The sequence below is a fragment of the Scyliorhinus canicula genome, chromosome 6, assembly GCF_902713615.1.
Source record: "Scyliorhinus canicula chromosome 6, sScyCan1.1, whole genome shotgun sequence".
NCBI lineage: Eukaryota > Metazoa > Chordata > Chondrichthyes > Carcharhiniformes > Scyliorhinidae > Scyliorhinus > Scyliorhinus canicula.
Genome location: NC_052151.1, coordinates 98,759,410 through 98,782,846, shown reverse-complemented (window position 1 = coordinate 98,782,846; position 23,437 = coordinate 98,759,410). Strand labels below are relative to the sequence as shown.

Here is a 23,437-nt window from a genome sequence, read left to right as displayed (position 1 = left end):
AATAATTGAAAATCTTTTAATAATAAATTAGCCCAACTATTGTCAGAGTAAAACCTGGCAAGCTTATTCCTTGAACAATTGGAGTACTAACCATAAGCCATGGAGCACAAGTTAGCCATTCCGTCCATTGAGTCTACTCCACCATTCAATGAGATTATGATTGGCTTGATGTGATGATCTTCAATTCCACTTCCCCACTCTAACCCAATAACTACTGATTCCCTTATTGATTAAAAGTCTGTCCATCTCAGCCTTGAACATACTGAACAGCCCAACATCTGCCACCTGCGGGAAATAATTATCCAGATTCACTACCATCTGAAGGAAGAAATTCCTCCTTTTCTCTGTCTCAAAGAGATAACCCCTTATACTGAGATTTTGCCTTGTGGTCCTAGATTTTCCCACCAGTGGAAACAATGTCGCAGCATCTTTGCAGTCAAGCTCCCTGAGAATCCTATATGTCTCAATAAGGTCACCTCTCATTCTTCTAAACTCTAATGAGTACAGAACCAACCTACTCAACCTCTCCAAATAACTCTGGCTTTGAAATCCCTACATACCCGGGATCAATCCAGTGAACCTACTCTGGACTGCCTCCCATGCCAGTATATCTTTACTTAGAAAAGGGAACTACAATTGTGGAGCATTGGTGATTAATTTACAGAATCCACGGATATTAATTATGTCCGGTGCATCCCAAAAAGTGCCAGCAAGGAAAAGATGCACAAACAGTATCTGTATTTTTATCCAGTTTTACAGTTTGTAATTTTGGTAAATGGTGGTTGACATTGGGGCAGGTACACATAGTGGGCAGGATTTATTGGCTGTCCACCCCAGCAGGAAATTCCGGTTCCATGCCGGCGCATGGGTTTCCCAGCGACGAGGGGTGCTGTCACCGGGAAATCTCGTTGACAATGGGAGGTGTTGTGGACAAAAAGACAAAGGAACGTAAATGGTGGTGATCATGGCTAAGAAGGGAGTTTATAGTGGCAAATGAAAAGATTAGAATGTGTTAAAGCAGAACAAAGATAAGCAGTGTGTCAAAGGGCAACCTGGAACAGGGAAGGGATCGCCCTAGTGGGATGGGATGAACAGAGGGGAGACGGTGGTAAGGGAACAACGTGAAAGAAAACAGGATGAAAAGGGGGATGGGAAAAATGAATCAATGGAAAAATAAAAATATATTGATTGAAATAAAAATATGGTGAAGGTGGAGGCACGAGTTAAGTCTGAAGTTTTAAACAATATTAAGTCTGGAAGGTTAAGTCCAGTCCGCATGAAAACAGGACCCAGACATTCCTGTCACTTGCCATTTCAGTACATCATCCTGTTCTCATGTCCACGTGTCTGTGCTTAGCCTGCTGCAATGCTCCAGTGAAGCCCAGCCCAAACTAGAGGAACAATACCTCATCTTCCGGTTAGGCATGTTAGAGCCTTCTGGACTTAACATTGTGTTCAACAACTTCAGACTGGAGGACCACTTTCACACCATCTTTACTTTTATCAATTTATTTTCATTTTTCCATTGATTAATTTTTCCGTCCTCCTTTTCATCCCGCTTTCCATCTTGTTTTTCCCGTTACCACTGTCTCTCCTCCCCCCACTCCATCCATTAGGACCATCTGTTCCCAGTTCCAGATTGCCCTTTGTTCTGCCGTTAACACATTCTAATCTCTTAATGTGTCACTGTTGGCACCCGTCCTAGCCATGATCACCACTGTTTACCACTTGTCTTTCTGTTCACAGCATCTTTATCAATCTCTCCCTAGCCTCCACCTATCAATGGCCCTCTATCCAGCCCCCCATACTGCTCCACCTTACCCCACTATAAATTTCATCCTAATTCCAATTCTCTCGTATTCTGATGAAGAATCATCCAGACTCAAAACGTTAGCTCTGTTCTCTCTCCACAAATGTTGACAACAATTTGGGTGCAAGCATGAGAAGCTACAATTGCAGCCCAAGCTAATCCTCTGGTGGGTTTTCTGTTTGGTCCCAGGTGCCTTACGGATTTCGATCTGAATCAGTTTTTCATTCCATGAACATCAATGTGTTCATGTTGAGTCGCCCTCATACTCTCCACCCTACCTCAGCAGTACCCACCACTCGTAGATTTTTTAAATTCGTTCATGGGATGCAGGTGCCTCTAGCTGGGTCAGCATTTATTGCTCATCCCTGAGGGCATTTTAAGAGTCCATCCCATTGCTGTGGATCTGGAGTCAAATGTAGGCCAGACAAGATAGAGATGACAGATTTTCTTCTCTAAAGGACATCAGTGAAGCAGATGGGTTTTTGCCACAATTGGCAATAATTTTTGGCCATTATTAGACTTTTAATTAGAGATTTTTATTGAATTTGAATTTCACCATCTGCCATGGTGGGTTCAAACCAGGACCCCAAGAGCATTACCTGGGTCTCTGGATTACGAGTCCAGTGACAGTGCCATTATATCACTGCCTCCCCTTGTTGCCAAAGCTCCAGCCCTCTGATTGACAGTAAATATTAAGATAGTCAATCAGGAGGCTGTGTGCTGGAAGTTGGACCAATGGGCTCACTTCCAGCAAGTATGGGTTTGGTCCCAATATTGGGTTCCCGAAATGTACAATAAAATCCAATGCAAATTTACCGACATTGGCTGGAGTTTTCAGGCCATTCACACTGGTGGGCTCTTCAAGAACGAGCCAAAGGCACATCCCTCCTGCGAGTTTCCCAGCGGCGAGGGGTGCATTAAACGGGAAACCCCGTTCACAACGGTGGGACCAGAATATCCCACCATTGCCAATGGTGAGCCACCACTACTGCCACGAAACACAATGTGGATTGTGGGAAAATTCCTGCCCATTGAGTGTTACCATGAAGCTGCTTGTCAATAATGTGCCAGGTGTAAACAATTGTCAATTAAAGAAGGGAAGAAATGTACATTGTCACAACTCTTATCTTATATTTTCATCATCTCTTTCTTCAACAGCAGTAAAGACAAAAGTAACAAGTGAGTGGAGTTTCATTCTTGCAGTTTGTGCAGAGTTTAAGTGATTAGAGCTGCTGGTTTATAAAAGCAAACAGAATATGAATTTTCAGTTTACAGCAATTTCTTGGTAGCTTTGCTCACTGAGTTGATGGATTGGTTATTTTTTATTTATACAATAAATACACATACACGATGCACAGAGTTTAAAAGTTTCACCACCACGTCACGGTAGCACAGTGGTTATCACAGTTGCTTCACAGCTCCAGGGTTCCAAGTCCGCTTCCAGCTTGGGTCACTGTGTGTGTGGTGTCTGCACATTCTCCCCGTGTCTCTGTGGGTTTCCTCCTTGTGCTCCAGTTTTCCCCACAGTCCAAAGATGTGTAGTTTAGGTAAATTGGCCATGCTAAATTGCCGTTAGTGTCCAAAAAGATTAGGTGGGGTTGCTGGCTTGCGGGGATAGGGTGGGGTGTGGGCTTAAGTAGGGTGCTTCTTCCAGGGGCCGGTGCAAACTCGAAGGGCTGAATGGCCTCTTTCTGCACTGCAAATTCTATGATTCATCAACTAAATATTTGGTCCACTGTAGACCAAATAGATTCAGTGCTTAGTTTATCAATTTGTTGTCTCATCTCCTTGCCACGTAGTTGAATTATGTAGTAATGCTTCTGAGACATGCCATTCTCCTTCTGCAACAGAGTCAAATGTTCAGTGAGCAGGGGCATATCAGTAACCAAACTTAATGACAGAAGCTTTCAACTTCATTCTTCGCCTGAATGTGTTTTACATTAGGGATCGAAATGGTTACAATTTCCCATGTTCGGATTCCAAGAGGTCAACACTGAGTAAAGCAAAAAGGCAGGGTCCTCCCGAATCGGCCCAACGTGGCGTCATAAACAGCGCGAACTACTGCGGCGTCAGGCTGACCGGAAGTAGTGGGATTCTCCGCACATCCGGGGGCTAGGCCGGCGCCGGAGGGGTTGGTGCCACGCCAGCCAGTGCCGAAGGGACTGCATGAGTTAGCGCATGCGCAGAATCGCCGGCGTGGTTCAGCACATGCTCAGACTGGCCAGCGTATTCTGCCGCATGCGCAGGGGGTGTCTTCTCTGCACCAGCAATGGTGGAGCCCTATAGGGGCCGGCGCAGAAGGAAGAAGTGCCCCCATGGCACAGGCCCACCCACAGATCGGTGGACCTTGATTGCAGACCAGGCCACCGTCCACGGGGTCGGATCCCCCACACCCCCCCCCCGAAGACCGCACCAGCCAACTTACCTGCCAGGTCCCGCCGTGTGGGACCATGTCCAACCCACGCCAGCGGGACTGGCAAAAGCGGGCGGCCGCTCGGCCCATCAGGGCCCAGAGAATTGCCGGGGTGCCGCTGCCAACGGCCCCCGACCGGCGTGGCATGATCCTTGCTCCTGCCTGAAAGTTGGCGCCAGAGAATACGGCAGCCGGCGCCGGAGCGGCAGGGCGGGATTCACGCCGCCCCCCCGGGGTTCTCCGATCCAGCGGGGGGTTGGAGAATCCCACCCATTGTTTAGAATAATTATCTGATTGTCATACTGTTATGTACAGGCAAGAGGGAAACTGAACTGCTTTGCCCCTCCCTATCTGTCCTGAAGCAGAGGTGTTTTTGAATTATTTTTAAAGTAGGCTGTGGCATGTTCCCCGAAACGATCAGTTTGTGTGGTCTAATTTTATGAATATAATGCAGCACACTCTCTTTAAGATCAACTCAGAAAGTTAGTTTATTTCATATTGAAACCAATGGAGTGGGGAAGGTTGTTCGCAACCTCAGACACTGATTCACACACATGCTCACTCACACACACATACACAACAAAATTCTCCATTTGAGAGACTAAGCTGCATTGTACTGAGCAATTCCGTATCCTTTGCCATGCAAATTTATGAAAGCCGGGGATCATTCTTGTGAACCTCCTCGGGAAATCCTTTATCTTGATACTGTGCCATCCTTCAACAGTCCATCTATTAGCAGTCTAATGGGGGTGCGATGAGTTAGGAGACTTAATCCTGGAGACTCAGTGAACACCTGAAAATGTTTTACCCCTTAGAAGGTTGCTAAGAGATGTTGCTTACATGCTGTGTATTCCCTTTCGACATTGGTGAGCACCCTAGATGCGTATGCGTCTTAATCTACTCTGCACCACTTTCAATAGCACAGTGCTCACGGTTCCATCAATGGTCCTCCTTTCCAAATTAAAAAGTCCTTTTCTGGGTCTACAACACTCAAGGTCGGTGCTTGTCGGCCTTGTTTTAACTTCACAAAGGCCTGCTCATACTCCTTGTCCCAGTTCCAAACTATTCCCTTTTTTAATAATAATATCTTTATTGTCACTAGTAGGCTTGCATTCACACTGCAATGAAGTTACTGTGAAAATCCCTGAACAGAATAGAGGAGCCACTGTGGCAATATAATCCTCTATAAATTCCCTACAGTAACCCGCTTGGACTAAAAGAGGGTAAGGAGTTATAACGTGATTATTCCTGAACCACCTTCCATTTTCCCTCATCAATATCATGTGAGCTCAACCTGTTTGTGCTTGGAAATACTTTTGAAATAAAGGGAACCCTGCTCGACCAGGGTAAACACATTGCATCCAGAGAGTCTACTATCGTTCCAGAGATTCTGATATTCACTCAATTGTTCCCTTTCTACCCTCTAGCTAATCACTATACATGGCCTTTTCCAAGTGTCATACACGAGCAGGCACAAATACTCAGGTCTGGTATTGTGGCCTGGATGCCTTTGATGGTCTGCTTCTCTGATGGTTACATTTATTGATCCTTTAGCTACATGCTAGTGTGCCTTTACATTAGCAACCCCAACATTGGCTGTTCTTGGGATTGTTCAGGGTGGCCTGACTTTCCCTGTGTTTCTTTATTCTGACTATTTTGTTCTTGGATGAAGTATCCAGCTCGACCACAATTATCTTGGAGGGCTTAGCCTTTATTCCCTCCTGTTTTCACTACCAATTGTGGGGGTCCTCGTTTGAGGCTCCTGTTCCCTCATCCGATTTTCCTTTTGTTTCTCCTGACCCCCTACCTCCCTTCTCCTGTGAACATCGAAGACGAGGATAATTTTCCTCAAAGCTACCAGTATTGTCTGATTTCCTTGTGGATCACACCATGCATTAACTTGAGCTTTAATAAATGAAAGGTTTCCTAAAATCAGAGTCCTTAACCAAGGCTGAAGACTTCCTTATCAGGATATTATCTAACCAAGTCTACCCTGTCTGGTTCTGGCATAAGCTGACCAGAGGCAATCAGCAAAAACCTCTAAGGACTCACCAGCTCATAAGGATTCTTGGTCCTGTATCCCATGGCCTTGAAGATGATCTTTTGTGTCTACAGCACCCTTATATACAGAATAGAGTTTTATCCAACATAGAATAATAGAGGGCGCGATTCTCCGCAAATGAGGAGAGTCGTGAAGGCTGCCGTGAAACTGGCCGTGTTTCACGGCAGCCTCCGCTAAGCCCGCACGCCAAGGTTAACGGCGGCTGACACAAACGATGATGTCAGCCGCGCATGCGCAGATTGGACGGCTCCAATCCGCGCATGCGCGGATGACGTCATCACGCATATGCGTGAAACCCGTGCATGCGCGGGCTGTTATGCTCCTCAGCCGCCCCGCGGATTGATCCAGCGGGGCGGCGGAGGAACAAAGAGTGCGCGGGGTTTGGACCCGCTGCCCGCGATCGGTGGGCACCGATCGCGGGCCCATGCCACCCGGTGGCATTGTTCTCCAGAACGGCACTTTGCAGCCATTTCACGAACTGTGATAGCAGGTGTGTTGGAGTTCGTGAAAACGGCCGTAAAGGCCTGGGAAATTGGCCCATCGGCTAGGGGAGAATCGCTGCTCGCCGTAAAAAAACGGCGAGCAGCGATTTGTGTCGTGGGCCAGCCGTGGGGGGGGGGGGGGGGGGGGGGGGGGAGAATAGCGGGAGGTCGGGAAAAATGTCGGGAAGGCCCTCCCGCTATTCTCCGACCCGTCGTGGGGGGCAGAGAATCGCGCCCAGAGTCCCTACAGTGCAGAATGAGGCCATTCAGCCTATCAAGTCTGTACTGACTCTCAGAAAGAGCACACTACCCAAGTCTACTATCCCCATACTCCTACTTGCGCATCCCTGGACATCAAGAGGCAATTTAGCATGACCAATCTGCCTAACCTGCACATCTTTGGACAGTGGGAGGAAACCGGAGCACCCGGAGGAAATCCACGCAGACAGTGGAAAATGTGCAAGCTCCACACAGAAAGTCACCCAAGGATGGAATCAAACCTGGGACCCAGGCACTGTGAGGCAGCAGTGCTAGCTTTGCCCTTTGCTTCCATGATCCTCTACTGGATGTGGATTGCATCTCTCCATTGGCTTAGCCATTTCAGAACCTCTTCTTGCCCCACGATGATTACATTCAAGTTTCAATTACCCTCCACTGATTTCAGCCAGTTTGCTCTGATTAACCATTCTATTTAATTCAAATTGTCTTATTTAATTCAGCAGCATAATTTTAAACAACAAGTATCAATGTAATGAGCAAGTAATGGGTGGCACAGTAGCACAGGGATTATCACTGTTGGTTCAGAGCACCAGGGTCCCAGGTTCGATCCCTCATTGTTCACTGTCTGTGCAGAGTCTGCATGTTCTCTCGTGTCAGCGCGGGTTTCCTTCCTCAAGATCCGAAAGATATGCTTGTTGCGTGAATTGGACATTCTGAATTCTCCCTCCGTGTACCAGAACAGGCATCAGAATGTGGCGACTAGGGGATTTTCACAGTAACTTCATTGCAGTGTTAATGTAAACCTACTTGTGACATTAATACACCTATACGGTTTCCGCAAAATAAACACTGCTCTGAACTCATAATCAGTCCTTTAACCCTTTTCTTAGTGCTTTGGTCCAATTTGACACTTTAGTTTGGATTTTATTTTTTTTTAAAACAACTGGACTGTCTAGTCTCTCTCACGATTAACCTTCTCAACTAGACTCAATGTAATGACATTTCCAATCATTATTTCTGATTTAAAAAAACATGCTGCATTATGTCTTGTATATATGAACCCTGATTTTATGGAATCTCATTTGTGATGAAATCAAGCTTGTGGATCACCATAATGAATTTTCAGTGGGTAATAATTGATTATGGAGATAAATGATAAAATAATAGTTAACAGGACACTTCACTGAGGACAACATCAGTATCATAACAGCACGGAAATTACAGCTTCTCTGGAAACATTTCTAAGTGTGGTAGCGAGTGGGAATTGCTGCGAGTTTCCCGGCGCTCGGCCCAGCGAGGCCGGCAATGCAATTCAACGTTAATTGGTCAACTTAACAAGACCTCGCGGGATTTTCACCCCAAAAGACGGCTCACCAGCGGATTTGCCAGGACCGCGCTCGCCAGCCCCCCGCTAACAAGGTTGAGCAGCATTTAAGCTGCTCTTGCTCAGCCAACCCCAGCCAGCTCGCAACAATGGCGCCAAGGAGACCAGTCCCAAGATTTGGTGATGCTGATCTAAGGAGGCTCCTGGACGCGGTGGAGGCCAGGGGGATGTCCTGTTCCCCCGAGGGTCCGAAGGGTGTGCGACAAGAAAGCCAGTGCTGCCTGGGATGAGGTGGCGGCACAGTCAGTTCAGAGAGTGTGACCAGGAGGACTGGCCTTCAGTGCAGGAAGATGATCAATGACCTGCACCGGGCAGCACGAGTGAGTAGATACCAATGCCTACATCTCCCCCCCCCCCCCCCCCCGAGATCTTTTCTCCCCCGCCACCACAGGGGTGTCCATACCCCTTCCTCCTTCAAATCCCCCAACCCCTCCTCCACGCCTCCTCCTTCACCTCACCCCCCCCACTTCTCTTTCACCCACCCCCCAACCACTGTGATCCACGAGTGTGGCTAACCATACCCTCTCTGTGTCTCCTCAGGGAAAGCTCTCCCACAATCGGCAGGAGAAAGCCCAGACTGGTGGTGGGTGCCGCACATCAGAATCCTCACCTACTTTGAGGAGTGGACCTTGGAGGTGACCGGTGTGGTTGAGGACTTGGCGGTCACCAATGTGGAGGCTGCGGATGCCGCAGAGGTGAGGAACCAACGGGCTCCACCCGGAGGACCTTGAAACGCGAGTAGTGATTGACTTACTGACTTACCCAGCCTTCCCACTGACCACATGTCCATTCTCCCACAGATCCTCCAGCTAACGCCGTCGGCCCATCCCAGGCGACTGACTCCAAGAAGAATACCTCAGAGAGGAGTTCCGAGAATGCAACTGTGATAGTCGCAGCACAGCTGTCATCCCACCATCCACCAGTGCAGATACACACACCTCAATGGGAAATGTTAGTGGTCAGGCTTCTGGGGCGCAAACTGGTGAGCACCTCACTGCTGCTGATGTACATCAGTTGGAGGCAGGAACTCCCAGGCGAGACAGCAGTCGGAGGTCTGCAGGATGCCAGGACCCAACTGGGTCCCAGCCTGATGCTGAGCCAGGACAGGTGTTAGATTTGCAGGTAGGTGAGCACTTTGGTGATAGTGACCACAATTCAGTTACGTTTACTTTAGCAATGGAAAGAGATAGGTATATACCGCAGGGCAAGAGTTATAGCTGGGGGAAAGGCAATTATCATGCAATGTGACAAGAGTTAGGATGCATAGGATGGAAGGAAACTGCAGGGGATGGGCACAATTGAAATGTGGAGCTTGTTCAAGGAGCGTGTCCTTGATAAGTATGTACCTGTCAGGCAGGGAGGAAGTGGTCGGGTGAGGGAACCGTGGTTTACTAAAGTAGTTGAATCACTTATCAAGAGGAAGAAGGAGGCTTATGTAAAGATGAGACATGAAGGTTCAGTTAGGGCACTTGAGAGTTACAAGTTAGCCAGGAAAGACCTAAAGAGAGAGCTAAGAAGAGCCAGGAGGGGACATGAGACGTCTTTGGCAGGTAGGATCAAGGAAAACCCTAAAGCTTTCTATAGGTATGTCACAAATAAAAGAATGACTCGGGTAAGAGTAGGGCCAGTCAAGGACAGTAGTGGGAAGTTGTGCGTGGAGTCCGAGGAGACAGGAGAGGTGCTAAATGAATATATTTTGTCAGTATTCGCATAGGAAAAAGACAATGTTGTCGAGGAGAATACTCAGATACAGGCTACTAGACTAGAAGGGCTTGAGGTTCATAAGGAGGAGGTGTTAGCAATTCTGGAAAGTGTAAAAATAGATAAGTCCCCTGGGCCGGATGGGATTTATTTTAGGATTCTCTGGGAAGCTAGGGAGGAGATTGCTGAGCCTTTGGATTTGATCTTTATGTCATCATTGTCTACAGGAATAGTGCCAGAAGACTGGAGGATAGCAAATGTTGTCCCCTTGTTCAAGAAGGGGAGTAGAGACAACCCCGGTAACTATAGACCAGTGAGCCTTACTTCTGTTGTGGGCAAAGTCTTGGAAAGGTTTATAAGAGACAGGGGGTGGAATTCTCCGCTCCCGTGGAAAATCGAGAAGGCCGTTGTGAACTCGGCCGAGTTTCACGACGGCCTCGGAGGCCGCTCCTCTCACCTTATTCACCCCACCCGGGGGGGCTAGGAGCGGCGTTCCGTTATTCTCAGCGCGCCGAGAATGATGCGGCCGGCGCGCCTAATGACGTCAGCCGCGCATGCACGGTTGCGGTCTTCCCCTCCGTCGCCCCGCAAGACATGGCGGCTTGATCTTGCGGGGTGGCGGAGGGGAAAGAGTGCGTCCCTTTGAGACGCCGGCCCGACGATCGGTGGGCACCGATTGTGGGCCAGTCCCCTCCGGAGCACGGCCGTGGTGCTCACTCCCCTCTCTGCCCCCCACAAGCGTCAAACCAGCGTTTGGTGCCATGTTCACGACGGCAGCGACCAGGTGTGGTTGCCGCCGTCGTGAACCGGTCGCGAACGGCAGGCAGCTTGGCCCATCCAGGCCGGAGAATCGCCAGTCGCCATGAAAAACGGCGAGCGGCGATTCTTCTGAGCAGGGGGGGTGGGAGAATCACGGGTGGTACCAGGGTGGCATGTCGTGAGTCGCCCGGCCCTCCCGCGATTCTCCCACCCGGCGTGGGGAGCGGAGAATCGCGCCCAGGATTTATAATCATCTAGAAAAGGAATAATTTGATTAGGGATAGTCAACATGGTTTTGTGAAGGGTAAGTCGTGCCTCACAAACCTTATTGAGTTCTTTGAGAAGGTGACCAAACAGGTTGATGAGGGCAAAGCAGTTGATGTGGTGTATATGGATCAGTTTGGATCAGAAATTGGCTAGCTGTAAGAAGACAGAGGGTGATGGTTGATGGGAAAAGTTCAGCCTGGAGTTCAGTTATTAGTGGTGTACCACAAGGATCTGTTTTGGGACCACTGCTGTTTGTCATTTTTATAAATGACCTGGAGGAGGGTGTAGAAGGATGGGTGACTAAATTTGCAGATGACACAAAAGTCGGTGGAGTTGTGGACAGTGTGAAAGGATGTTGCAGGTTACAGAGGGACAGAGATAATCTGCAGAGCTGGGCTGAGAAGTGGCAAATGGAGTTTAATGCAGAAAAGTGTGAGGTGATTCATTTTGGAAGGAGTAACAGGAATACAGAATACTGGGCTAATGTTAAGATTCTTGGTAGTGTGGATGAGCAGAGAGATCTCGGTATCCATGTACATAGATGCCTGAAAGTTGCCACCCAGGTTGATAGGGTTGTTAAGAAGGCGTAAGGTGCCCCGATACGGGGGAACCATCGTTTTGTTCCAGGGAGCATTGATGGAGGATTTCTGGGCTGGCACAGGGTAGGGGTTAGAAGGTTGAGGGACCTGTTTGTGGATGGGAGGTTTGCGAGCTTGGGGGAGTTAGAGGGGAAGTTTGGGATCCCCCCGGGGAACATGTTTAGGTACATGCAGGTGAGGGCATTTGCCAGGTGGCAGGTGGAGGGGTTCCCCTTGCTGCCCCCACATGGGGTGTGGGACAGGGTGCTCTCGGGGGTGTGGGTTGGAGGAGGGAGGATTTCGGACACATACCAGGTAATGCAGGAGGTAGACGAGGCCTCGGTGGAGGAACTGAAGGGGAAATGGGAAGAGGAGCTGGGTGAGTAGATTGAGGAGGGGACGTGGCGGATGCCCTGGAGAGAGTGAATTCCTCCTCTTCCTGTGCGAGGCTTAGCCTCATACAGTTCAAGGTGCTGCATAGGGCCCATATGACTGGGACGAGGATGAGTAGGTTTTTCGGGGGCGAAGACAGGTGTGCTTGGTGCTCGGGGAGCCCAGCGAACCACGGCCATATGTTTTGGGTGTGCCCAGCGCTGGGGGAGTTTTGGAAGGGGGTAGCAAGGACGGTGTCGAGGGTGGTGGGATCCAGGGTCAAGCAAGGCTGGGGACTCGCAATTTTTGGGGTTGCAGTGGAGTCGGGAGTGCTGGAGGCGAAAGAGCCCGGTGTTCTGGCCTTTGCGTCCCTATTAGCCCGGCGGAGGATCTTGCTCCAATGGAAGAATGCGCGGCCCCCAAGCGTGGAGGCCTGGATCGATGATATGGCAGGGTTCATTAAATTGGAGAAGGTGAAATTTGCCCTGACGAGGTCAGTACAATGGTTCTTTAGGATGTGGCAGCCTTTACTGAACTTGCTGGCGGAACTGTGGGGAAATAGGCCGGCAGCAGCAGCAACCCGGGGGGGGGGGGGGGGGGGGGAGAACTGTGTACATGGGTTTGTGGGATGTGGCGGGTGTTATCTCTTTCCCTTTTGTTGTTTGGGTGTTTTTTTTGTTTTTTCTTTTGTTTTCAGTTGCTTTTGAAGTTGGGTGGGTGCTGTTCTTGGGTTTTTACCGCGGTTGTTCTGTTAATATTGTTGTGATGTTTATATTTTGTAAAAATCTTAATAAAAATTATTTAAAAAAAAAAGAAGGCGTACGGTGTGTGTTAGCTTTTATTGGAAGAGGGATTGAGTTTCAGAGCCATGACGTTATGTTGCAGCTGCACAAAATTCTGGTGCGGCCGCATTTGGAGTATTGCGTGCAGTTCGGGCAGCATGGTAGCATAGTGGTTAGCATCAATGCTTCACAGCTCCAGGGTCCCAGGTTCGGTTCCCGGCTGGGTCACTGTCTGTGCGGAGTCTGCACGTCCTCCCCGTGTGTGCGTGGGTTTCCTCCGGGTGCTCCGGTTTCCTCCCACAATCCAAAGATGTGCGGGGTTAGGTGGATTGGCCATGCTAAATTGCCCGTAGTGTCCTAAAAAGTAAGGTTAAGGGGGAGTTGTTGGGTTACGGGTATAGGGTGGATACGTGAGTTTGAGTATGGTGATCATTGCTCGGCACAACATCGAGGGCTGAAGGGCCTGTTCTGTGCTGTACTGTTCTAAATTCTAAATTCTAAATTCTGGTCGCCACATTATAGGAAGGATGTGGAAGCATTGGAAAGGGTACAGGAGAGATTTACAAGGATGTTGCCTGGTATGGAGGAAGATCATATGAGGAAAGGCTGAAGGACTTTAGGCTGTTTTCATTCGAGAGAAGAAGGTTAAGAGGTGACTTAATTGAGGCATACAAGATGATCAGAGGATTAGATAGGGTGGACAGTGAGAGCCTTTTTTCTCGGATGGTGATGACTAGCATGAGGGGACATAGCTTTAAATTGAGGGGAGATAGATATAGGACAGATGTCAGAGGCAGGTTCTTTACTCAGAGAGTAGTAAGGGCGTGGAATGCTCTGCCTGCAACAGTAGTGGACTCGCCAACATTAAGGGCATTTAAATGGTTATTGGATAAACATATAGATGATATGGGAATAGTGTAGAAGGGCTTTAGAGTGGTTTCACAGGTCGGCGCAACATTGAGTGCCGAAGGGCCTGTACTGCCCTCTAATGTTCTATGTTCTGAAACAGGGTTACCTGGAGTTGATGGAGATGTTAGGGTGCAGCCGGGACATTCAGAGGGAGATGTCAGCATCACTCCAGTAGATCCATAGCCGATTGGAGGAGTCCCAGAGGCCGCAGGAGATGGCATCGGCAATGAGTGGCACCGAGGCTAACACTGCTGTCAATGGCAATCACAGTTGAGAGCCTGGTGCACGACGTCGGCACCATGACTGAAGGTGTCCAAGGTGTCGCGCAGTCGGTGACGGACATGGCTGAGGGTCTCGACGGAATATCTGCCTCGCTGGAATGTCACCCAGTGCCAGGCTGACCTTGATGAGGTTCTGCGGTTCCTGTCCCACTCTCAGATGGGCATGGCCGAGGTACTGCGGAGCTTGTCCCACTCACAGGTGGACAATGTCAAGGCATTGCAAGGCCTGGTCACTGGGTGATGTGTTCCACTCACTGAGGAGCAGCGACGAGGGCATCCACACCATGGTGCCGCGTTGGGGAATTGCCAGGGCTGGCAAAGCCACATGATGCAGGAACAGCCGGTTTGATACCAACCACCATCGGCCTCCGATTGCCTGGGAGATCCCACCAAGTGCCATTCCATCAGTTCACGGTTTGTGGGGACCAGTGCTAAAAGAATCCCGGCTTGGGTCGCCTCAGCAAAGCCGATAAATCCTGGGCGCTGGTTCGATCTGGTGTCGGCAGAGTTAAGTAAGCTTTTAAACTCACTTAACTCTGCAAGTCCGGATGGGCAGGTTCCAGACCTTGACGTCTCGTGAGATCTTCCGAGATCTCATGTGGTGTAATGATCGTCGGGAATTCTGGAAGAGGCCACTGGCGGATTTTACGGCCACGTTCTATTGCGATTCCGACAGGCGATATGGAAATATGAGAACACCTTTTTAAAAATTCTTCCTCATACAACTAAGTTCCATCTATACGTTACAGATATAGGAAGCTCGAACTATTCCATTACTTCTCTTCAAGCAGATCGCTGGTCTGCTTTATGTTCATCATTTTCTCCCAAGAGAATCATCTTCCTTTGCACCTTCTGCATCAGGACCACCAAGTTATTCTCAGTAAAGGGAAACTTCCCTACATTCCTAATTCCTTGGCTGTACACAAGATTTGAGATTTTCCTTGTAGTTGGTCATTGTTGATCTCCGCAAATCTAACATCTGCCACAATGAAAATGTTCTTGTCTTATTCATCCAACAGCCCTTGAAGAGCTGTTGCCTCATCTGCCCTAATGGATTATAGCAAACTGTGTTACTGCCCAGGTTCTTTCTACCTATTGTTCATGAGTAGGAAACTAATTAATTTGAAGATGATACAGGGGGCGGAGGGTAACACTTACCTCTGCAAAATTCAATTAGACCCGCATTCCTTTCTATTTACACATTCTTACCTGTGCCGGGAGCTGGCCTGTACCATCTCTGGTTTGTAGCTGTTGAGAAGGATCTGGCCGTGGTCAAACAGTTAGGGTAAAGTAGTGTTGGAGATTAAATCACTTCACCTGACCCTTTCTTGTATGTAGTTTGGAGAGTCACATCTAGATTTATTGCCATTGGAAATGTTACTGTCAACTATTTTTGGAGCCACTACCCTCTCATTTTTGTACACAAACAAAAATGTAATGAGACAAAAATCATCCACGTGTCCTAGAACATAGAACATAGAACACTACAGCGCAGTACGGGCCCTTCGGCCCTCGATGTTGCGCCGACCTGTGAAACCATCTGAAGCCTATCTGACCTACACTATTCCATTTTCATCCATATGTCTATCCAGTGACCACTTAAATGCCCTTAAAGTTGGCGAGTCTACTACTGTTGCAGGCAGGGCGTTCCACACCCCTACTACTCTCTGAGTAAAGAAACTGCCTCTGACATCTGTCCTATATCTCTCACCCCTCAATTTAAAGCTATGTCCCCTCGTGTTGGTCATCACCATCCGAGGAAAAAGACTCTGACTGTCCACCCTATCTAACCCTCTGACTATCTTATATGTCTCTATTAAGTCACCTCTCAGCCTTCTCCTCTCTAACGAAAACAACCTCAATTCCCTGAGCCTTTCCTCGTAAGACCTTCCCTCCATACCAGGCAACATCCTAGTAAATCTCCTCTGAACCCTTTCCAAAGCTTCCACATCCTTCCTATAATGTGGTGACCAGAACTGCACGCAGTACTCCAGGTGTGGCCGCACCAGAGTTATGTACAGCTGCAGCATGACCCTGTGGTTCCGAAACTCAATCCCCCTGCTTATAAAGGCTAGCACACCATATGCCTTCTTAACAGCCCTATTAACCTGGGTGGCAACTTTCAAGGATTTATGTACCTGGATGCCGAGATCTCTCTGTTCATCTACACTACCAAGAATCTTGCCATTAGCCCAGTACTCTGCATTCCTGTTACTCCTTCCAAAGTGAACCACCTCACACTTTTCCGCATTAAACTCCATCTGCCACCTCTCAGCCCAGCTCTGCAGCTTATCTATGTCCCTCTGTATCCTATAACATCCTTCAGCACTATCCACAACTCCACCGACCTTCGTGTCATCTGCAAATTTACTAACCCATCCTTCTACACCCTCTTCCAGGTCATTTATAAAAATGACAAACAGCAGTGGCCCCAAAACAGATCCTTGCGGTACACCACTAGTAACTGAACTCCAGGATGAACATTTGCCATCAACCACCACCCTCTGTCTTCTTTCAGCTAGCCAATTACTGATCCAAACCGCTAAATCACCTTCAATTCCATACTTCCTTATTTTCTGCAATAGCCTACCGTGGGGAACCTTATCAAACGCCTTACTGAAATCCATATACACCACATCAACAGCTTTACCCTGATCCACCTGTTTGGTCACCTTCTCAAAAAACTCAATAAGGTTTGTGAGACATGACCTACCCTTCACAAAACCGTGTTGAGTTTCGCTAATCAACTTGTTCTTTTCAAGATGATTATAAACCCTATCTCTTATAACCTTTTCCAACATTTTACCCACAACCGAAGTAAGGCTCACAGGTCTATAATTACCAGGGTTGTCTCTACTCCCCTTCTTGAACAAGGGGACAACATTTGCTATCCTCCAGTCTTCCGGCACTATTCCTGTCAACAAAGACGACATAAATATCAAGGACAAAGGCTCTGCAATCTCCTCCCTGGCTTCCCAGAGAATCCTAGGATAAATCCCATCTGGCCCAGGGGACTTATCTATTTTGACATTTTCTAAAATTGCTAACACCTCCTCCTTTTGAACCTCAATTCCATCTAGCCTGGTCGACTGAACCTGAGTGTTCTCCTCGACAACATTGTCTTTCTCCAGTGTAAACACTGACGAAAAATATCCATTTAATGCTTCCCCTATCTCCTCTGATTCCACACACAACTTTCCACTACTATCCTTGATTGGCCCTAATCTTACTCGAGTCATTCTTTTGTTCCTGATATACCTATAGAAAGCCTTAGGGTTTTCCTGTTGTATTAATTATTATATGCTGACAGTGCATTGCATGAAGCTAATAATTGGTGAATATCCATGTGAAATATGAAATGATTAATTTTGTACCTAATTTTATAAATGTTTAGAGGCAGATACTGTGAAGCAAGTGAAACCAAAATCTGCAATGAAAGGTAACACAGAAATTTCAATAATGAGATACTTACACTTATTGATAACCTCACAGCTCTCCTTTCTTCCAATACTAAATGCTTAAAAGCAAAAGAGATTCTCATGGCATGGAGGTTGTACTAGATGTAACATTCTGTCCCCCAATTTTCCACAACTCTTGACAATAGAAAAAACAGATAATTCCAGATAAAGCCTGCACAGAACAAGCTTGTAAAAAATCATTTGAGAATGGCGTAATACTAAAGCTAATACAGTAGCAAAGTATAATTAAAATAATAAACAAAATAATTTTCAAATTAAAATCTGACGAGCTTACTGCTTGTATGCCAACTTGAGCATTAATGATTATCTTTCAGTTTTGGAGCAGGTTAGTTGTGTCTGGTGAACTGGCAGAAGTGAAAATAGAAATTATATTCAGCAACAGCTGCCGGAAATTTACATATGAGAGATTAATTGCAGGGCAGACTTGGCCAACTTAGGCTTCCTCGTTTTCCTGGAATGATGACAATTTTCCTGCCAGAACCCCAAGGAATCTTGGAGCCCATGTTTTTTATTACTGAGCAATGTTGAAAGCATTTGGTAAAACAAGTAGCAGCTGAGAACACACCATTCTTTCTCTGTTCTTTCATAACTCATATGTCCTTTATTCCTTGAAAGTGTTGTGAAAGGCAGGACTAGATCTGACGTTTTGCAGGATGAAAAGATTGTGTGCAGCATAATCAAATGTGTTCTGTATGACACGTAACCACTTGAGGTTTAAGGTTGCCCTGAATATTGAATACACTTCTCTGTGAAAGTAAATCCTCTCGATCAGGTATTAGAATGAGCAAATTGGGAAGCATGCATCATGTAGATACAAAGGCCAACAGAGCATCCCCACCGCGGGTTCACCAGTTGATAATGGTGAAACCAGAAGGTCCTGCCGCCAGTTAGTGGTGAGCCGACTGCGCCACTGCAAAACATGCGGAAAATCCCCCAAAAAGAGAGTTTTGTTCTGTTTGTTCATTAATTATGTTCATTAATTATGTTCTAAAATTGTATGACTTGAGAGTAGTGTACCTGGAACACACAACATGCCTCCATATTTAATAGAAATAGAGAAATATAGCTGTTTGCGCCGGCATGATATTCTGGTCACACCCATGGCGCATGGGTCTCCAGGCGACGAGGGTGCAGTCAATGGGAAATCCTGTCGACAGCGGTGGGACCAGAAAATCCCACTGAAGGTCCGCCTCCTCTGCAGAAAAACACACGGCGGGTTGTGCAGGAATTCCGGGGAAAAAGCAGGGAATGACACTAAATCATAATGCTTGTGATGCGACCATCAATTCACTCAAAGACACGAGTAGAAGCAAACCGAGGTTTTAAACAGCTTAGAACAGAGCCTGCCTGCGACTAGTACAATACTGTGGACTGCCTACAGGTCAACTGCTCTTTATACTTCCTTTCAAGGGGAGGAGCCATGGGCGGAGCCCGTACGTGCCCCAACATATCCCCCTGTGGGTGAAGCCACACAATGGCCCATAGGTGGAGCCCACAAGGTCAACAACACAACATAGCTGTAACACAATGGCAGAACATGATACTAATACACTGGTGAATTACTAGTACTATATATTCACCACAGCTTGTTTGGGAAACCAGTGCAGCCACAATGGACCAAATGGCCTGTGAACAGCACAGGTAATTGGAAAAGAACACACTGATACGCAGCATGGCGGAAAAGTGGGAGAGAGAGAGAGGAATCTCCCTTTACAAAAACAAATACAGAGCAAGCACAAGAAATCCCATAAACCATTACATTCAAGTCAAAGTTGCCAGCACTCAAACCAGCACACGCCCTCTTCCCCAAGCCTCCACCGACTCCAGCAACAGCCCAACGTCAGTGAAGAGGCCCGCAAGCAGCTCAGTTCACCGGAAAGGGACAGGCAGTGCGCAGTTGAGGAGAGAGAGAGAGAGAGAACACTCCTTCCCCTCACTAAGACCGGGAGGGACCCCTCAACCCCTCAAGTACACAGAAGCAGGGGGGCCGCAACTGGTGAACACCCAGCACCAAGCCCAAAATAACAATACACAACAAAAATACAATAATCCCCCAAAAATTAAACGCAACCAACATCAGTATAGACAGAACACATAGGCTACTGGGCCACTTCCCCACAACCCTCATATCCTGGCATCCGGTCTCCAGACACCATCCAGTCCAAAACTGCAAAGGTGAGTTCATTCCACTCCATTTTCAGCCCAACAGGAGGCCAACCAAAATCCACCCCGTATTCCACTCCCAGCCGATAAGCAGAAAGGCAGCCAGTGACAAGTACGAGAGCCAGGCGTGGCAACTGCAGACAAGCACTCTCCTCTCGCTCCCCTGCAAACAACTGGCAGTAGCTCCCCTTCCTCCCCATTCAACCGGGTGTAGCACCGTTCCCCCAACCTTCAAAGTCCAGAAAAGGCAGCTAGCATACAGAATAACACATCAGGTCCAGAGGCAGCAGGAGCTCAGAGAAAGATTACCCTCCAACACCTCAGAGCATGAGCTACTCAGGTAGAGCGTGAGCTCCCCTAATGAGGAGGGCGGAGAAATCATTATCAGTTTCACCTGCAGAAATAGAGCTGACCACTGTGGTACCAGCCACAGGAGTAAAGCAGTGGTGAAGTACTACTGCTGTATATATAAAAAACTGTAAATAAAGTTATTTTCTTTTGACTCTACAAACTCATGCTGGATTCTTTGAGGCCCTCACAAAAAGGGTGGACACACTTTTTTAAACAAGCCATATGTAACATGAGTTCCCCCCAGTAGTAGGAAATCTATTGTTTAAAAAAAACCCTGCAATTCTATTTCAAATTTCTAATCATTTTTTTCCTTGTCAGCAGTAAAGCCCAAAATTAAAAGTGAGTGACTTGTTTTACAATGATTTATTGTTTTTCAATAACTTATTTTTGGGATTAGAACTTTCATTCTTTGCAAATGCTGCGGAGTTAAATGAGTTGAATGAGCTATTGACAAAGAGGGTATGAATGATTTGTTTACAACTGTTTGAATAGTCTGATAACTTTTTCAGTGAATGGTTACAAGTTATTTGAATTAAATTTGCAAAATGTTTCTATCTGACTCAACATTGCAACAAATCCAACAATTATCTCGATATAAGTATGTTGCATTCGGGCAGCATGGTGGTGCAGTGGGTTAGCCCTGCAGCCTCACGGCGCCGAGGTCCCAGGTTCGATCCCGGCTCTGGGTCACAGTCTGTGTGGAGTTTTCACATTCTCCCCGTGTTTGTGTGGGTTTCGCCCCCACTACCCAAAGATGTGCAGGGTAGGTGGATTGGCCACACTAAATTGCCCTTTAATTGGAAAAAATGAATTGGGTACTCTAAATTTATTAAAAAGAAAGTATGTCTCACTATGCCTTGTGTAGAAGAATGCTGCCTTCTGGGAGCCTCAATCAGTTGAATTCCAGTTTTTGGCCCACAAGCCTGGTTTTCAATGCGTTACATTTCAAAATGGAGATAATTGACAGTCAAAATAGGATTTCACTTGTGTTCCAACCAGCATCATAACTATATGATAATTAAATTAATTAGCATCTGATCCAAATTTTGCGGGCTGGATTTTCCGGTTTTCAGGCTATGTCCTGACACCGGAGTGGGAAAGGTGGCGTTTTACGACAGAAAATTGAGCGCAAAATGGCCCCCAATCCACCGTTTGGTGGGGGCTAGTAGGCAGGCATTATAGAGCACCTGGCTCTAGCTGCTAATGGGGCCCGGAGAATTGCTGGGTCCGTGGCTGCGCATGCGCATGACGGTGGCCTGCAGCGAATGCACCGTGCAACATGGCGCCGGCCGTGCGCGGACCCGGCCTGCAAAATAGTGCCCCCCCCCCCCCCTTTGGCCGGCTCGCAACCCTCGGATCACCTCTCAGCAGTGCCCCCAGCCCCTGTCAAAGTGCCCCCTGCCCATGGTTCGGCCCTCCCATGACTGCTGGACTTAGTCCGCAGCCGCCACGCCTAATTCCCGACAAATGATAGCACACGCGACCGACGCTGTCGGGAACTCAGCTGGACGGGGGCGAAGCATGTGGGGAGAGCCTCTGGCAACGTCCTGAGGCCGTCGATCTGGCACGCTGCGTACTTCTAGAGTATGCTGCTTTGGAGGGGGCTCTGCATCGCGAAAGCGGCGTCGCCCCCGATTTGGTCAGAAATGTTGATTCTCTGGCCGATCGCCAAACGCGATTTCGGCATCGGCGACCGAGCTCTTTACAAAATCCCTCTGGTCTGCCGAAGTTGGATTCTTGGAATGCAATGCTGACGCAACATTTCATTCTTTAAACATTTGTATGAACAATGAAAGTAGTCCCTGTTACTCACAAGAGGTTTTCACCGCTGTTTTTCCACAGGAAGAGCTGCTGTAGAAAGAATTGGAGGAAATGCTGGAAAATCTCAGCAGGTCTGGCAGCATATGTAAGGAGAGAAAATAGCTAACTGGGGTGATTCTCCGAGCCCCATGCCGGGCCGGAGAATCGGAGCAACCGCGCCACAACACCCCAGCGCCGGCGCGCGATTCTCCGAGGTGCAGAGCATCTGCACCATTTGCGCCGGTGTGCTTGGCGTGGCGCCGGCTGCGTGCCGCTGGAGTCGGCGGGCCGCCGATTCTCCGGCCCGAATGGGCCGAGCAGCCACTCCCACACATCAGAGACCCGCCGGCGCTGTTCACCCCTGGTCGCTGCCAGCGGGAACTCTGCGGGAACACTCGGGGGGCAGCCTGTGGGGGAGGAGGGGGGCTCCTTCACCAGGGGGGCCTCTGATGGGGTCTGGTCCGCGATCGTGGCCCACCGATCAGCGGGCCGGCCTCTCCCGTCCGGGACTACTTACCAGCGCGGCCGGTCCCTGAACACCGACCCCATGTTGGTTCGCGGTTGGCGCATGTAAGAAGTTTCCCACGCATGCACAGGATGGGGTGGCCCAACTACACATGCGCAGGATTGAGCTGGCCCAACTGCGCATGCATGGGACCCAAGGCGCCACGGCTTTTACGCAGCGCCGCGTCTCTGACGCCGCGCAAAAACCCCACCCCCGCAAATTGCCGCGGGCCCCTGCTAGTCCCACTGTAGCCCCAGAAAAGTGGTCTGGGAACGGGCGCCGACGCCAGAGTAAAAAACTCCGGTTTGTACTCCGGCATCGACACTTAGACTCCCGTTGGGAGAATCCCGCCCAATGTTTCGAGCCAGACGGACCCTTTGTCAAAGCTTTGACAGACCCGCTGAGATTTTCCAGCATTTTCTCTTTTGGTTTCAGATTCCAGCATTCACAGTAATTTACTTTTAATAGAAAGTTTTATCTTTGCTTGGAGTGTTGACTCCGGTCAATATTGCATTTCTCAGCTTTAATTTGGATTGCACAGTATCCAAAGTAAAACAAAATATGCAAAGTTTAGTAACTCCTATGTTTTCAATCCACTTTATACTAAGAAAACCTCTTGTTCAGGCTAGTTGATTAAATTATGAAGGTAGACAGCCAGCTTTATAAAATTAATTGCTGATTGCTTTCTTTTCTATCTGTATGTTCTCGGCCATGCATTGAGCTGAGGTGTAGAATCCGTGATTTGAACAGAGCACTGGAGCTGACAGCGGTTGGATGATGAATTTAAAATAAAATTGGAATAAATGTTTTCACCTGACCTTAAAAACAACAGGTTGTGGGTGTGACTAGCTGCTTTTTTAAGGGAATGTTACTTCCTCATTATTAACGATTACATGTACAAGAATCATACATCAAAATATGAGACTAATATCAATATTTATATTTTTTCAGAGGCAGAAATTGTGAAGCGAACAAAACCAAAAGCTACAGAGAAAGGTACACAAAAATTAATCCAATCTAATATTTACATGTGGTTCTAATCTTGCAGCCCTTCTTTATTCCAAGGCTAAATGTATAAAACTACCAGTGTGGACAGCATGGTAGCATTGTGGATAGCACA

At 47.9% G+C, this 23,437-nt stretch overlaps 1 protein-coding gene across 1 annotated transcript in view; it reads left to right on the top strand.

Moving 5' to 3' along the window:
- The window catches only part of LOC119967928 (triadin-like), a 233,906-nt gene that overhangs the window by 100,054 nt on the left and 110,415 nt on the right, over positions 1 to 23,437 (top strand). Inside the window, exons 14-17 of the mRNA XM_038801024.1 lie at positions 2,969 to 2,989; positions 17,414 to 17,458; positions 20,331 to 20,351; positions 23,269 to 23,313. Coding sequence (XP_038656952.1) covers positions 2,969 to 2,989; positions 17,414 to 17,458; positions 20,331 to 20,351; positions 23,269 to 23,313 — 132 coding nt within the window. The remainder of the gene's footprint in view (positions 1 to 2,968; positions 2,990 to 17,413; positions 17,459 to 20,330; positions 20,352 to 23,268; positions 23,314 to 23,437) is intronic.